General features: G+C 53.9%; 7 protein-coding genes across 7 annotated transcripts; 3 read left to right on the plus strand and 4 right to left on the minus strand.

The window, feature by feature from the left end:
- Positions 1–219: 219 nt before the first annotated feature.
- On the plus strand, positions 220–1,328 carry SODALDRAFT_377090 (putative camp-regulated phospho protein family protein Igo1). Its single transcript, XM_028614882.1, has 2 exons — positions 220–628; positions 800–1,328. Exons 1-2 carry the CDS (start codon positions 593–595, stop codon positions 1,187–1,189), a joined length of 426 nt encoding a protein of 141 aa, XP_028469223.1. The 5' UTR covers positions 220–592; the 3' UTR covers positions 1,190–1,328.
- An 837-nt stretch (positions 1,329–2,165) lies between these two features.
- SODALDRAFT_270676 (metal-dependent protein hydrolase) lies at positions 2,166–3,251 on the minus strand (the record flags this gene model as incomplete). The annotated part of the gene is made up of 1 exon (XM_028607729.1): positions 2,166–3,251. One exon carries the CDS (start codon positions 3,249–3,251, stop codon positions 2,166–2,168), a length of 1,086 nt encoding a protein of 361 aa, XP_028469224.1.
- A 912-nt stretch (positions 3,252–4,163) lies between these two features.
- On the plus strand, positions 4,164–5,478 carry SODALDRAFT_270353 (hypothetical protein; the record flags this gene model as incomplete). Its single annotated transcript, XM_028607713.1, has 2 exons — positions 4,164–4,393; positions 4,530–5,478. The coding sequence occupies 2 exons, from the start codon at positions 4,164–4,166 to the stop codon at positions 5,476–5,478; spliced, it is 1,179 nt and encodes a 392-aa protein (XP_028469225.1).
- Positions 5,479–6,332: 854 nt separating this feature from the next.
- SODALDRAFT_357459 (hypothetical protein) lies at positions 6,333–7,765 on the minus strand (the record flags this gene model as incomplete). The annotated part of the gene is made up of 8 exons (XM_028614005.1): positions 6,333–6,380; positions 6,447–6,504; positions 6,661–6,756; positions 6,862–6,908; positions 7,173–7,249; positions 7,356–7,390; positions 7,487–7,572; positions 7,724–7,765. The coding sequence occupies 8 exons, from the start codon at positions 7,763–7,765 to the stop codon at positions 6,333–6,335; spliced, it is 489 nt and encodes a 162-aa protein (XP_028469226.1).
- A 432-nt stretch (positions 7,766–8,197) lies between these two features.
- On the plus strand, positions 8,198–9,760 carry SODALDRAFT_271565 (isocitrate dehydrogenase; the record flags this gene model as incomplete). Its single annotated transcript, XM_028607780.1, has 2 exons — positions 8,198–9,212; positions 9,336–9,760. The coding sequence occupies 2 exons, from the start codon at positions 8,198–8,200 to the stop codon at positions 9,758–9,760; spliced, it is 1,440 nt and encodes a 479-aa protein (XP_028469227.1).
- Positions 9,761–11,568: 1,808 nt separating this feature from the next.
- On the minus strand, positions 11,569–12,177 carry SODALDRAFT_256942 (hypothetical protein; the record flags this gene model as incomplete). The annotated part of the gene is made up of 1 exon (XM_028607442.1): positions 11,569–12,177. A coding segment is annotated over one exon (609 nt), but the record flags the coding sequence as incomplete, so codon positions are not given.
- Positions 12,178–12,550: 373 nt separating this feature from the next.
- SODALDRAFT_377094 (hypothetical protein) lies at positions 12,551–13,662 on the minus strand (the record flags this gene model as incomplete). The annotated part of the gene is made up of 4 exons (XM_028614883.1): positions 13,275–13,662; positions 12,860–13,104; positions 12,760–12,801; positions 12,551–12,649 (listed from the first exon to the last, which is right to left on the minus strand). The coding sequence occupies exons 1-4, from the start codon at positions 13,597–13,599 to the stop codon at positions 12,551–12,553; spliced, it is 711 nt and encodes a 236-aa protein (XP_028469229.1). The 5' UTR covers positions 13,600–13,662.
- Positions 13,663–16,119: the final 2,457 nt, after the last annotated feature.

Genomic DNA, 16,119 nt, shown 5'->3' on the forward strand with positions numbered 1-16,119 from the left:
TTGGGCCACTCTGTACCCCTTAATCATCACCATAGAGACCAAACGAGAGAGGAGCCTTTCTTTTCCTTTCTGTCTGGATATTTCCTCATCTCGTAATTAATTAGTTCGCCTTGTTGATGCCTGACGGGTCCTCTCTCTAGGTACGAGTCTTATAAAGCGGACCATATCGTAAACACAAGAGTACGTAAGCGGGGATAGCACATGGATTGCGGGATGGTCCTGCCGCCAAACCTTCGTGAGGGGATGGATCCCCACTAATAGCATCTAACCAATTACTTTGTACTTTCGACCCTGTAACTTCACTGTGACTGGCCAAACATTCGATCCGACTTCCCATCTCGTCACATCACTCCCACTTCCCAACTCCGTCTCCTTCCACTACCTTACTTTAATCGACCGTTGCCGAAGAAGAAAAAAAACCAGACGAAAGAAAAAAGAAAACGACCTCTCTTCAACAAACCAACTTCCCTATCCCACCAGACTACGTACACGCCTTCGTCCCTGCGCTCATTAACGATCTTCACCTCATCGCAACCTACCCTCACCTAAAGCGACCCGTCTACCGGCCAAGACCCCACCAGACGTTGTCACAATGAACCCCCACCAGAAGAACAAGATCGATGTCTCTGTAAGTCGTCTCGTCTACCCTTACTTTTGCCCCGTCCGTGTCATTTCTTCTTTTATTTTACTTTCTTCACTTCCGCCGCCCATGGCCACAATCAACCTTGGCGCGCACCTTGCCCTTGAAAACTCGTGACGTCGTCTCACTAACATGCCCTTTTTCCTTTTCTTTCCACAGTCCCTTTCTCCGGAGGAGCAGCGCCTCTTCCGTCTCTACGGAAAACTGCCCTCCCGCTCCGATCACTTTGCCAAACACTTGAAAGACCGCAAGTACTTCGACTCGGGCGACTACGCCATGTCGAAGGCCGGAAAGGGCGACAGCGTCGACGCCGGGTCCGTCGGCTCCCAGCACCCCGTTCCCGAGAAGATCCCCCACCTCTCCAGCCCCATCAACGGCTCGGGCGCCCCCGTCGGTTCCAACGGCATCGCCAAACATCACCACAGCAGCATCTCTGCCGCCACCCAGTCCGGCAGCCCCGTTAAGGAGTCCAGCTTCCTCCACCGCGAGACCAGCGCCGCCGATATGGAGAACGAGAATGAGAACGAGAACCCGAACGACAGACAATGAGTCAATGAGTTTGGTCGCAGGGCCTACCTCTTTTGCCACACCGACTCCAGCCCACACAGAAGGCACATAAATCATAACAGGCTGAGAGCAGTTCCTGTCTGAACATGAATGGCTCTCGGCCATGTACCGATGGCGAATGGTTTGCTGCTACTCTGGGGGACAGAAAAAAAAAATACTTGCTGGCTAGTCTGCTTCCCCCCGGGATGGTGAATGGGGAGGCGAGAGGGACTTGGGGTTCGCTTCTGCCTGATGATTTTCTACGATGGTTCTACTTGCGCTTCATTCCTGTATTCTGGCGTTTGGGTTCGTTAGGAGGCACGGTATACTTAGGAAGGAGAGGAAAGCAAGTCGGCTTTTGATGATGTGGACGCGCAAACCGTGCCCGACTATCTGTTACTGGGGGGATGCGTGGTGTGTTATTTTTGTGGGTGTACGTGTGTATGCGTGTGTCTGATGTCTGTATCTCATGTTTTAGGAGGCCATACGCAGGATGATATGGTCCATGTGCCTCCTCTGTGCCCTTGTACGTGGTCTTGTGGTTGGTTGTTGCTGCTTCTATCCGCGAGTCTCATTTGCTCCAGTACCCGTTGCTCTTCTCACTCGGCGACTCTCCCAAAGGCAATGGAAGCCCAGATTGGTCCGAAGGCAGGGAGAGAGAAAAGCACAGTTGTTGCACAAAGCCGACCCGGCGTGGATGTTCCGACTCTGATCGTTAGTGTCGGGCAACACTTCCACATGTTCGCTTTTATGTCTTTTACCTAGGGACAAAAGGACCAAAACTCTTCTTCTGATGCAAAATAGGAATTTGTTCATTCATCTCCCATCTTTTTCCTTACTGGAAGCCAAACGCCGCTCCCTGTGCCCCCCCGTGAAAACGTGAAAACGTCTAGTTTGCGCATAAAGGAAAATGATCGTTTTTCCCATCATCATAAATCCCAAGCATACGAAGCCTAGCCGACCCATTTGCAACGACGATCTAGGATTCCAGCGCCTTGAGAGCCATGGCCTTGGCGCCTTCAAAAGTAGCATTCCCGCCGATGAACCCAGCAGCGTGAACAAACACGCAGCCGGAGATACCTGTGATGCCGTCCAACTCCTGGTCACGGAATCCCCTCCAGGCTTCCGGGAGGGGCTTGCGGCTCTCGAAGGAGTCCTTGGAGACGGGGACGCACTGGACCCTCCATTTGGCCCCGGGGCCGGGGTTCTCCGGGTACAGGACGTAGAGGACGCCGGGCTTTCCCTCTTCGAGGGAGTACAGGTGGTCCTTCCAGGGGGCGCTGGTGCCCTCGAAGACGAGGACGCGGCCCTCGGGGTCGTGCTCGGCGCGCTTGTCGAAGGCGGCCTTGACGACGGCACGGGCGGGCAGCCAGGCGCGGACGTAGTAGTCGAGGTCGCGGTCGAACTCCTCGCCGATGCGGGCGCTGGCGAGCTCGAAGCGGGCGTCCTCGGCGCGCTGGGCCTCGTCCGGGTCGGAGGGGACGGGGTCGTTCCAGTTGGGGTTGAGGCGGGCCACGACGGAGGCGAGCGAGAAGCCGCCGTTGGCAAATCGCTTCTCGATGCCGGCGGCGGCGAGGGCGGCCGCGTCGTAGGCCGAGATGCCGTTGTCGTGGGCGTCCATGGCCTCGACGAAGGACTCGTACAGCTTGTGGTGCAGGAGGGCGACGTCCGGGTCCGTCTCGGCGGCCTCGGGCGACGCGCCGGTCTTCTGGGCGATCAGGGCGCGGCCGAAGTGCAGGAAGACGAGGCCGGCGCTGGAGAGCTTGGTGGGCCGGCCGGGGAAGGTGGTCGCGAAGCCGCGCTGGTGGTGGTCGAAGCGGTTGCGGGCGGGATCGTACTCGCCGCCCACGTCGACGACGGTGTGGCAGGTCGCCAGGACGGCCGGGTCGCGGGTGCGGACGAGTTTGGCGCCCTGGTAGGTGGGAAGCTGGCGCAGCATGTGCACGGCCAGGGCCTCGTCGGCGTGGAAGTGGCCGTTGTGGGTGCCGATGGTGACGGGCGACGACATCTTGATTCTCTTTGCTGCGTTTTCGGCCATTCGTAGGGCTTTGGAGACTCGAAGCATGCAGACTATGACAGGCCTTTGCTTAGTATAACTCCAGTGCGAGTATAATACGGGGTCTCCTTCTTCTTTTTTAATTTCTTATCCTATTCTCATCTCCTTGTCGACTTGTCCTATGAGAGGTTTCTGGTATACCAATCTTGTGATGAATCTTGATATGGAGCACCTACATAGGTACGTACCTATGGGAAGCACTGGAGTACAGTGAGTGAGCAAAAGTTTCGGGATAACCTAAAGTAGAATGCTTCGAAGCTTTTGGGGAACACTTTTCTATCAGTGGCAAAACCATATCATGTCACAAAAGTAACGAATCACTGGATCTTTAAAATATACCGAAATTATTACTCACCCACTATACCTATGAAGAGTAAGGTAGAGACACACACACCCCCCCGCGGCGCTACACGTGGTACACTCATCCTCGTATGACTCCCCACCAAACAGAAAGTCACTATTCGCAAGTAGGTGCTATTTTCGCGATGGGGTGAACCTATCCCCGGTCTGGACTGCAAACTCGCGACGCTCAGTATCCCGTACTCTGTATCCGTAAACCACTTGTGGTTGGTCAACGGCTCCCTTGAAGCAAGAGCTCCCTTGGGGCAACTGCTAAATTTAATCCATCCACTATTTCGTACCTGAGCCTCGTCTGATCCATCTGGAGAGTGAACAACTACGGTATTTGCCTTACGCGTGCGCCCGGTTTTCGATCACCACTTGCCAAAACCCCGAGTTTTCTTGGCTCTTTCCAACTTTCTTCTTCCCATCATCGCCAACACAGCATTGTCATCATCGACCCGTCGACCAGATACGGGGAAGAAGAAGAAAGGAAAGAAGAAATACGATTAATTCTATTCTCTGCACGATTTTCTGCATTCATTTTCAACAACCCGGTCACTCAATCATCGTAACGTCACGATGGATGACGACGGCCAAAGTACAGCCTCCGTCGATCGCGACGTCAAACACGAACACCAAACCTCCAAAGACATGGCCATGACCGATGCCAAACCTACCTACAAGTCATGGAAGAAAAAATACCGGAAGATGCGCATTAGCTTCGACCAAAAAATGCAGGAATGCGAGCAACTGCACAGGGAAGAACAAAGGGCTCTTGCCGTGGCAAAGCGCATTGCTATTGAGAATGAGTATGTTTGGATGTTCTGAGAAAAGCACGCTCTTGATCTTCCTGGAGACTCGCAGAGAGAGAGAGAGAGAGAGAGAGAGAGAGAGAGAGACGCAGACGCGGGGAGGAGGCGCACTTGCTAACATGGTCGTGCCCAGCCGCATGCTTGACCTGCTTCTCGACATGAATGAGTCGGATCAGATTCCCGTTGATAAACGTATCAACATTACTCTAACAACACCTGATTCGGACGATACTATCCCTGATGCCGAAAACGCTTCTTTATCAGCTTTCGCAAAGCCCACAAAGTCTTTGGGAGAGCTTCTCAAAGAGGTTCCCCACACGTCGTACGATCAAGCAAAAGACCGTTTCCCCGCGGCCGTGGCCGACCTCGAACCGTTTCCCGGAGAATCCCATCCGCCGACGTTTCTCACTTCGGACGACATGGACGACTACCTGTACAGCATCGATCGGCGAATTGACGACACAAAACTTCTCCCTACACTAGCCCCCTCTGCCCGCCCGAACGCCGGCTCCTCCCACATCAACCCCTACACCAGCCAGAACATCGCACTCCGCAACCCGGTGAGCGTGTATAACTGGCTCCGGAAACACGCACCCAAGACATTTCTCCAGGATACCGAGACGCCCGCAGCTGACGAGACACACGGCGACGAGACTCCTGCCGATACCAAGCGGAAAAGGCGTCCGGCTATCGGCACCGACAGCGCCTCCAAGTCGGCCCGCGGCGGTAAGGCCGCTAGGGGCGGGAAACGGCGCACGGCGGCGGACCGGCTGAGCGTCCAGCAAAAGGAGTCAGACGCCTGGGATGTCAGCATGGACGATGACTTGGACATTTCTTCCTTATCTACACCCGTCCCGGCCTCGGCACGGGGCGGCGGGAAGCGAAAGCGCGATGAGGACCCTGGTTACCGCCCCAAGGGGGGCTCGGGTACCCGGCCTGCAAAGAAGAAGCGGAAGAGCGCTGGCGACGGCGGTGAGGTTCCTACACCGACAGCGAACAAGGGTGGCTCGTCGGCGCGGCGGTCAGCTAAGAGCCGGGCGTCGGACGTGCCGAAAGCGAAGGCGGAAAAGGCTGATGACTGAAGTACCGCGAGGAAGATCCGGAGTTTTGACATGCCAGCATTCTAAGCTGGCTTCCGATGGCATTCAGGGAACTACACTGAAGGGAAAACTGTCTGTTCTCCTGCATGCACTCTGTTGTTCCGGGGAATTCTTTTTAAAAAAAGAATTGTACTTTTGGGTGAGATATCAACGCACCGTGGGACTGCGAGTTCTACTGAGCTCTTGGGGGGAGCAGTGCTCCCATTTGGTTACCGACGGTCGACAGAATGGGAGGATGTGCCTTGCATTGTTGCTTTTCATCCCCTTATATGTCCGAGGCAGTGTAATGGAACGCAAGGCGCCGTTGGGGATTTTAGGACTGGGAATTTTTAGGTTAAGAGGGAGGGAAGCTTAAGGTACTGAACTTCCCGGTCTCCCTGGCTTACGGAGTTCTTGGAGCACCATGTACGCTTAACCGTGGCCCAGTCACAGTACGGGTCTCGTATTTCTCGCACCGGAAGAAAATAAAAAATGTAATGGACGCCCCTGAGTACTGCTTTCATTCTTGACAATGTAAGGGGGAAAAGAGAAACCTTCTTGAAAGAGAAACCCTCTTGACCGAGCTCCGTAGACTTGGAGCTCGGAGAATAGGGTCGGACGCCGGAGATATGGAGTGGGCTCGGGTCCGATATCTATTCCGAATCGGATGACTATCCCGACAAGAAGACGGAAGCTTCCTTGCGTAACAAACCTAATCTTCGAACAGGAATGTCACCATGAAATGTTCTTAATAGCCAACAAGGGAATGGTCCTTTGAGATTCTGGAATGGGAGGTTGAAACGAACAAAAATAAAATAAAATAAAATCGGCAGACAACTGTATCCGTACTCCGTAATTTACATGGTATTGTAATTGTTATTAATGGAAGGAGGTTGGGTTCGCGGCTAGTGACGGGCCAAGCCGTTCTTTTGGTTCGTTTAGGTAATAAACAGTCCATCCTCCGTACGCACTTCCATGTCCGTATTGCTTCCGGTATAACCAACGCCGAGATCGGTTCTGAAGCCCCACCTTCAATGTCTGGTATGTAATAAAAAGAGAAAAAGAAAAGAGCCGTAGTGAGGGGGTTGACTGGTTTCTTGTTTGTAATAACTCTTACGGAGTAAGGTAGTAGACGAGTCGTGGGAACTGATGGATAAAAGGAACGACGTAAGATACATGATCTACCTTATGAGGTGGCTCGGAGAATCTTTTGGCCCCGACGTCTCGGATGTCGGAGAAGCGGAGAACTTTTCGTGCAGCGCAGCATCGTATTTCGTGTTACTGGTGGATTTTGAGGAGCACGACATATGATATGAATACAAGTGCGTACCATGTACATCCTATCCGTATGTTACCTTATTTCATGCTTGGTTTGGGGTCATCAACTTGCGTTTCCCCGCATTGAGTTCAGGGTCGCTGTGCTGGCTTTTGTCCTGTTCCATCCCACCGTTTCCAGTTGGTAATTAGTGTACAACGGTACGGTACATTGCAGATGCCGCCACGCCGCAATAACTCTGCAACAGGGGCTAGTTTATATATGGATACATGCAAAAGAGTATTAGAGAGAGGACGGAAGATGTCAGAACACAAAATAAGGTACGCGGAATTATATATGTATTCATCTAAGTGAAGTTCGTGGTACTTCAGGGGGGTATCTGACAGAAGAAGTTAAGGTATGTACCTTAAGGTATTCGTACGAAGTAGCGGTACGGGTGGTACAGGGGGGCGTGGTGGCTCCGCACTAGTGTAGCCCACTTGCAGAGCTTTTCTGGGTCTGCGGGGCCAGATCAGGTGCGACTTCGGCACCATACGAAGATCTCGTGCTCGCCTAAAGTGAAGAAGAAAAAAAGGTTGTAATAAAGAATGATGCGCCTTCACACAGACCACAGCGTGAAGCACCAACAAGCTGCCAGATCTGCCCATTGGACACCTAATACCATCTTCGTGGTCACATAATAATAAACAGGGACAGCACAGCCATACTTTTTTCCCTAATCCACTTCTTCGTTACCTTCCCCTCTGCTTCATCTCTGCTCGTCTTCCGTTGCTGCGAGTCGTGTCTTGTCCTACTTGCTGCTCTTCAATAAGAAGGGAAGACTCGTCCAAGAGGAGAGAAGAAGAAAAGAAAGGAAAAGAAAAGAAAGAAGAAAAAAGGAAAGGAAAGAAAAGGCCAGCTTTTTCCCTCTGAGTAAGTCCCACGTCACGTCATCTGTTTCACTCTGTCCTTTTCTCGGTCGCACCTTCTCACTGCAGTAGCTGTTCGCAGCTCCCCGTCGCGGTGTGACGACATATTTCCAAGACGTACGGAGTACCTAGGAAGATTGACCATCTTATCGCTTCCTTCTCCTGCTCCATACCTTCTTACCTTACACGCAGCCCACGCGAAATTGTTTTAGCTCATTTGGCTTCCCCTTTTTACCTTTTCTGTTCCTTGCTTACTTGATCTATTCGGCTTAACGGCCGTGCGACTCGTACCTTACGCCCGGATTACGCTAACCGGCCAGCAGTATCCTCGGCTCTTTGGCTTCAACCCCTCGAAAGTTGCCCCTCGATCGTCCCTAGCCACCCCGCCTGCCGCCGTCCAGTGCCGGTATCGACAGTCTCGTCCATTGCTTTTTCTCTTTGGCCCCGTGCCCCTCTCCACACCCCTCCCTATTTTTTTTTCCTTTTTTTCTTTTTTTTTCCGGGCCTTCCCCTCCCCGCTTGGGGTTCTTTCTCCATCATGAACTCCCTCCGGTTCTCCCTTCGCCCGTGTGCTTCCATATCCGCCGCCACCAGATCTTCTTCCTCTTCCTCAGCCTCGTCTCTCGCGCGTCGTGCTGCTGTTTTCTCATTCACATCTACAATCTCGGTCCCTTCCGCTGGCTCCTCCCGAACTTCGACCTTCCCTCGATCCGCCTTCATCCAATCTAGAACCATGTCGTCCTCCGTCAACAAGATCAAGGTCAAGAACCCCGTCGTCGAGCTCGACGGCGACGAGATGACCCGCGTCATCTGGCAGGACATCAAGGACAAGTTCATCTACCCGTACCTCGACATCAACCTCAAGTACTATGACCTCGGCCTCGAGTACCGCGACCAGACCAACGACCAGGTCACCCTCGACGCCGCCGAGGCCATCAAGAAGTACAGCGTCGGCGTCAAGTGCGCCACCATCACCCCGGACGAGGCGCGCGTGGAGGAGTTCAAGCTGAAGCAGATGTGGCTCTCGCCCAACGGCACCATCCGCAACATTCTCGGCGGCACCGTCTTCCGCGAGCCCATCGTCATCCCCCGCGTGCCCCGCCTCGTGCCCGGGTGGAAGAAGCCCATCATCATCGGCCGCCACGCCTTCGGCGACCAGTACCGCGCCAAGGACCGCGTCATCCCCGGCGAGGGCACGCTGAAGATGGTCTTCACCCCCAAGGGCGGCCAGCCCGAGGAGATCGAGGTCTTCGAGTTCAAGAACGGCGGCGGCGTCGCCCAGACCCAGTACAACACGGACGAGTCCATCACCGGCTTCGCCCACGCCTCCTTCAAGCTCGCCCTCGACAAGGGCCTCCCCCTCTACATGAGCACCAAGAACACCATCCTCAAGAAGTACGACGGCCGCTTCAAGGACATCTTCCAGGAGCTCTACGACACCCAGTACAAGAAGGAATTCGAGGCCAAGGGCATCTGGTATGAGCACCGCCTCATCGACGACATGGTCGCCCAGATGGTCAAGAGCTCGGGTGGCTACATTATGGCTCTGAAGAGTGCGTTCAACTTTCTTTTTTTTTTCTCCTTTTTTTCTTCTCCTTTTTTTTTCTCCTTTCTTTTTCTCTCCTTTTATTCCCGAAAGAGAAAAAAAAAAAACCTAACGTTCTTCCTGCATCCAGACTACGACGGTGACGTCCAGTCCGATGTCGTCGCTCAGGGCTTCGGCTCTCTCGGCCTCATGACCTCCGTTCTCATCACCCCCGACGGCAAGACCTTCGAGTCCGAGGCCGCCCACGGCACCGTCACCCGCCACTACCGCGAGCACCAGAAGGGCAACGAGACCTCCACCAACCCCATCGCCTCCATCTTCGCCTGGACCCGTGGCCTGATCCAGCGTGGCAAGCTCGACGACACCCCCGAGGTCGTCGCCTTTGCCGAGTCGCTTGAGAAGGCCTGCATCGACACCGTCGATGTTGACGGCATCATGACCAAGGACCTTGCCCTCGCCTGCGGCAAGACCGCCCGCAGCGACTACGTCACCACCACCGAGTACCTCAACGCTGTCGAGAGGAGGATGAAGCAGATCCTCAAGGAGAAGCTGTAAAGAGGGAGCACTCGTAGCACCGAGTGCGGCGGGCCTTTATAATATGTCCCGCGGTTTATATTGCGTTGGTATTCACCCGACCAGGCAGACGCTAAATGGTGTTTTTTCGCCCGCCTTTCCCGTCATTTTCGCATTCGGGTAAAGGACAAATATCCACAGTATGCTAGCGAAAAGCGATCTTCGCTCGGCAGATAGGAGGGTGGCGAGCTTGAATTGGGGTTCTTTTTTTTGCAAGCATTGGTTGCTGGCATTGCAAATTCAGTGCATTACCTAGGTCTTGCCTCACGTTTTCTCGGGTTTAGGTTTATTCCCCGTTTCCCGTTCCCCGTTCCCGGTTCTTCGGAGTAAGGGGGCCGGGATGTCGCCATCTCTCTGCTCTGTTGTCTTGCACTATGCGCGCTGGAGGGGACGAAAGATTCGAAGAGGATTTCGAAGAATATTTTGTAGGTATAGAATATACAGTTGCAGCAAATGGGGTCAAACATCAGGGTGTATCCCCTTTACGATTATTCTGTCTCTCCTCTCTCTCTCTCTCTCCTCACTTAAGGTAAATAAGGACATTGGTGTCGAGGAGACGTAAATCCTAAACATCTCTATCGAATTCACTGTTACCATACAAAGCTCTCATGTCGCAAGCCACTGTGGATGGCATGAAAAGAAATGAAAAAAAAAAAGGAAGAAGAAAAGAAAGAAGAAGAAAAAAGAAACCATACGTACACAAATCGAGTCCATCCCTACACTGGGCAAAGTAATAACAATATCATACATCGGACACCATATAGTACACTAATAAAGAACATGGGCACAGCCTCGCCTCAGAACCGAAATCAGTCACCGAAATTCGTCCCGTCCACATAACAACCGCCAAGACAGCGCCATCTCACCGGAGACGGCGCCGAAGGACGAAGGGTCTCTCTCGGGGTGTCCCTCACTATCCCACCGTACCTATCGTACACGAGGCCAGAATACCTAACCAAACCAAGATACGACAAAAAAGACAGTCGAAGCGGGGATGAAGGGTAGATAAAACAAAAAGTGAAGCGCAGGTGTAAACCGCGATGCAGAAATGTAACACAAAAAAAAAAAAAGTCGGAAAAGGCTACCCGCTATCATCTCATCGACCTGCCCCTCTTTTCCAGCTGTTGGTCTCGTCTCGGCGTCTGGTAAGGTAAGAAGGTAAGAAACGAGGCGCAACTGGATGGGACACTAAACTCGAGGTGGCAGGCACTAGCACGACAAGCTATGAGCGTGCCGGCCGTAGAGCTGGTGAGGGTAGTGTAGTGAGCGGGTGAGGGGGGTGGGTGAGAAAGAAGGGCTAGGGTAGAGGCTTGGCGCATCCTTCTGGAAGCCTTCCATGCAGAAGGAAGGCGGGGGATCCAGGGGCTGTGTCCGCGTGTGTGTGTGCCTCGGCGGACTTGGAAAAGCGCATCTCAAGCGAATAAGCGTTGCCGTTTGTATCTTCAGCCGAAAGATTCGATTTTTGATTGGCATTTCCTCACAGCAGAGCGCGATGTTTCAGATGAGAAATAGAGAGCCATATGGTCCATGTACCTGGGGGCGCGCGAGGCGGTGATGCAGCGATGCAGTGATGCAGTGATGCCACACACACATTCTGGCATATCATGGCTGCGTCATGGCCGCCGCTTTGCCTGCTGAAGAGCCTAGGCGGACGAAAAAACCCGCCCAATGAATTTCTTGCGTTCCACGGGGGGAGGCCGATCACCGCTGATGGTGGGTTGATGCGATGCTGTCGTTCCTGAACGGGGGGGGCTGTGGTGTCTTCCCGTGCTGCTAGAGTTTGTTCAGCGCCACCCACGCACGCGCTTCCTCTTATCCTCGCAGACCATCTTACACCGGGGACAAACGTGATCGGGGGCCTTGGCGACGTCGACGCGGGTCAGGCACTTGGTGCAGCGCCACCAGCGGCTGGACACTTTGCGGCCCTTGAGCCACTTCTCGTCGACCTGGCTGCCGCGCTTGCAAATGTCCTCCTGGTGGTAGTCCCGCAGGTGGTCGCGGAAGTGGTCGAGCCGGCCGAAGGGCTCGGTCGAGCGCGCGCACCTGGCGTAGTCGCAGGTGTGGGAGTCCCGCGACGACGAGTCGAGGTGCACCTGGGCGTAGTGTCGCTGGAGGTCGGCGTGGCGCTTGAAGGGCTTTGCGGGGCACCCGGGCGAGAGGCAGGTGTAGCGGGTTTCCGCGGCGTCGCCTGTTATGGCGGTTGCGGCCGGGTGTCGGTGCTGGCTCGGGTGCTGGCTCGGGTTGTGGCTGTCGGCCGGCTTGCAGTGGGGTATCCTGGCGGGACCACAGCCCTGGTAAGCATACTGTGGTTTGAGCTCCCAGTACCCCCCGTCGTCGGAGGCGATGTAGCTGTACTTGTTCCAGTCTACGGCAGTGGTAGTGGCCGTGGCCGTGGACTGAGGCTGATGCTGATGCTGATGCTGAAGCTGAAGCTGGTCGTAACAAGCAGATGTTCGATAGCCGGTGCCGGACGTCTGGTTCACGGATCTAGGGGTGCGGGAGGACATGGCGGGGGACCGGGGCGACATGGGCGTTGTAGGGCCAAAGGAACTGGCATCGGACGGTTCCCGCACCAGAGCTGGCGCCTCGGAAGGGGACGAAGCCTCCCCTGGGTAGACTGGGTACCTCGTCGGGATGACGGGGGAACCGGTGCTGACGGGACTCATAGGGTAGCGGGAGCCGTGGTAGTAAGTCATGACTGACTGGTCTTGTTGGCGGCTACTGTCTCTCCGGGTTGATTCTCTGAGTTAATTCCTTTTTCGAGTTGACAAGTCAGAGGTAGAACTTGGGGGAAAGAGAGGAAATGATGAATCTGTCCAAGGGGAAAGTATGATGGATGTCTTTTGAGATGACGAGATATGTATGAGACTGCTAGAAGGGGAAGAAAGTTGACTTCATTTACAATGGACTCGAATGGGGTTAGACGAGGACTCCGAGTTTGCTTCCCTTCCCGGGTATATATGTTCGACAAGATGCCAAACCGCGTTCATCAAAAAGGAGTCAAGCAAGACCTCCCCATTCACCTACATCACACCACCTCACCTACACGCAGAAGGGTAGGATACATAGCATAGCACGTACTTCTATCAGTGAGGCGGGTGGGAATAGAACCGCGTCGGCCCAAATGAGGAAGCGAGCGAGCCAGGGGGGGTAACCAAGAGCCAAGGGCCAAGGGCCAAGGGCCAAGGGGGAGGGGAGGGGGTGGATGGATGGAGGGTTGCTCAAGTAATACCTCGCTTTACACGTCCAGCACGACTCCCAGTAGAGTACCAGGCATGTAGTCAAAAGCAAAGCAGGCCATGGATTGGTGATGTGGTGATGGAGGGCTAGAGGCAAACCAGTTGCACATTGTGGTCATGGCATGGCAGATGCCAGATTCGATAGAGCGGAAGGCTCGCACCCTATTCGAGGATCGATGTCCTTCTGCTCCCGCGCCCCTCCCCCCGCCCCTTGCTCTTGTAAGGCAGACGCCTTAGAGCCGCAACAAGAGACGCACGCAAGAGAAGGGGGACAACGGTGACAGTGGGACAACCAACACCAGCCAAGAGGCAAGACGCAAGCCCCGCTGTCGTGTCTCGAAGCGGCAACGTCATGTTGAATCTCGTCAACGAAAAGAGCGGTATGGGGTTAGGGGAAATTTCGGTCAGGGCGACATGGTCAGACCAATAGAACGGGGTGTCACCCGAGGGAAGTCGATGGAAAGAGCGTGGTTCTGTGAGTTGTGTGTGGCCCATCGAGGCGGAACCAGAGGGACAGGACGGGACAGGGACAGGGACAGGGCAGAGGGGAACAGGGGTAAGGCAGCAGGCTTTGACGTGCATAACAGGGGAGACCAGATGGTGAGATGCGACAGCAGAAGAGCAGATCGGAAGCCCAAAGGCAGGGGTATGTATGTACGTTGTACGTTGTACGTTGTACGAAGGATGGAGGAAGCAATTACGAATTACGAACTAAGTAATCATGTCCCTCAAAGGCTCAACCCTCAGCACGAGATGGTCGAGATCAGCCTACATAGACCCACAGCTCGTTGGTCCTGGCCACATACCTCTCGAGGTGAGGCTGTTTGGGAGGGTAAAGATCGATAGGTTGATAGGTTGCGGATTGGGTTAAAAAGGCTTGGGCAGCATGAACGGATTCTCCCGCGGCTCTCCGAGTGGCAGGCAGTTGAAGGAGGAAACGTGGTGGTTCGCCGAAAGATAGGACAGGGCTCTCATTGGGGATGGGCCAGAGGCAGCACAACATGGCAAACGATGTCGAGGAGGGGGAGAGCGGCGGGGGGATATGAACATCTTGACCATCTTGACCATCCTGAACATCCTGAACATCCTCAACATCCTGGACTATCATACGGCCACTCTGACCATGCCAGTTACCGCACGAACAGTCTCGGTCATGAGAACGTTTGCATTTCTGTCTCTGCAGGAACGGTTGGGACAGTGTTGGGTGTAGAAAAAGAAAGAAAAACCCCAGGTGCGAACTGCAGAGGGAAAGGCGACAAGGCGAAGAGGCATCCGCCTGTAAGAAAAAAAAAAAAAAAAAAAGGCACTGCCACGTTATTTGGAACGGCGAGGCGTGTCATCGCCGTTTGGGCGGTATCGATGTGTAGCGGTCAACCAACCCAAGGTTATTAAGAACATAGCCTGCTGTTCTGCTCTCCGTTCGCCTTTTCGTCAGAAGGCCAAGGCCAAGCAAGAAAAAAAAGAGAGAAAAGATGTCCAATGAATCTTGTCCCATCGAGGTCGAGGCTGGTACATTGAATTATTGCGCAGACCCGGGGGAAAAGGGAAAGCGGGAAAACAAGAAGGGACTGCTGGTTTAGCACTGCCCAACCTATCTTCATCGGCGTCCTTTTTGCTTGTTGTCCTACAAGTCGTTTGACGGTTCATTCGTGACGCGACATATTCTGTGCAGCTTGCTCTGGATGGAGGATCAGAGTGAATAATCACTGTACACTACCTTACCTTAGCGATCCAGGACTGAAAAGAATTGTTAGTGCCTGACCTATGACAAGGCCATATGGAGGAGTACCGATACTTGTACGAGACTTTCTCGGCTATACGATAGGTGCCCAAGATCAGGTACCTATAGTTGTGTGTGTACCTGAGATATCTGACGCTATCTGACGTGGGTATCGTGAAACCGCAACACCGCCATTTTCGTCGGTGGGGAGGGCACATCGTCGAATCATCCACCACCGTACAACTGTACAACGGTACCTACCTTGCCTCCTCTGCCTTACGACAATCAGGTACGTATGTACAAGGTACCTAAAGGTAGGTAAGTACGGTACGGAGTGGTGAACAGCTTATAAGTCCCTCTCTCTGCCTTGCCCTTCTTTTCACTCCCCTACCTACGTGGGCACTTGTTGCTCACCGCCTTGCGGAACGTTTCCCCGGTCGGAGGAGACATCTGACCTGAGCCCTACAAGGTACGTAGGGAACCGAAACATAACATGCTGAAGCAAACAGTTAGTAGCATACCTTAGGTAGGTAGGTAAGAAATGGATCGGGCCGTAGCGATGCCCCGCGAGGATGATGACTAGACGAGCGAGCCCTGTGTTCGGTGTAAAGAAAGGAAAACGCGAGGCACCTGAGCAGCCTGAGGAACGTGGGGATCTTACCATGAACGTTTGTTTTACGCTTGGCGCCAGGCACAATGTGGGAATTTAGTGTACGGGCCATCAAGGCCAAGCGAGTGGTATGTTGCATTCTTCTTTTCCGGTCTAGAAATCGTCATGATGTGTCGTTGTCTTGCCCTCGTATTATATTAGGTATCATGGGGAGTTATCCCCTAACCTCCTTCTCCTCTATCCAACCATCTGCCCCCTCTCCACCCCAGAGGATTGGGTATCAGGCATCCATCCATCCATCCCTATCCTCCTCGTCACTCCGTTTGGCAAGCGGACTTACTTTCTACCTTTTCGGCTTCCCATGCGTCACCCCATCATGGTGTTCCTGGTTGCGCGCAATCAGTCCCGTTGCAAGTGGGCGGGCGGACCAACCCAACGAACGACCCCGTGAGCCGGCCCTGGCTACGTGCAACCTGGAGCACGTGGAAGGATACGTGGACACCGAGTATGTAGGACGGTAGGGTAGGGACACCGGGACATCTGTTACCTACGGTACCTTACCTTACTAGTTCCTGGCGGGATGATGTTCTTCGCAGCTCAGCCCAGGGACCTTGTGCGTAAAGCTGGGCAAGGCACGTATCACCGTCGACCGTTGGCTACATTGCACGAACCACTTCAACAGGCCTGTAGTAGTCCTGCACTTGCAAACAATGCGAAAAAAAAAAAAAAAACCTCCCTTCCCACGAAAGAGAGACAGCACCAATGCCTCGTG

Source organism: Sodiomyces alkalinus (genome assembly GCF_003711515.1).
Source record: "Sodiomyces alkalinus F11 unplaced genomic scaffold SODALscaffold_2, whole genome shotgun sequence".
Lineage (NCBI taxonomy): Eukaryota > Fungi > Ascomycota > Sordariomycetes > Glomerellales > Plectosphaerellaceae > Sodiomyces > Sodiomyces alkalinus.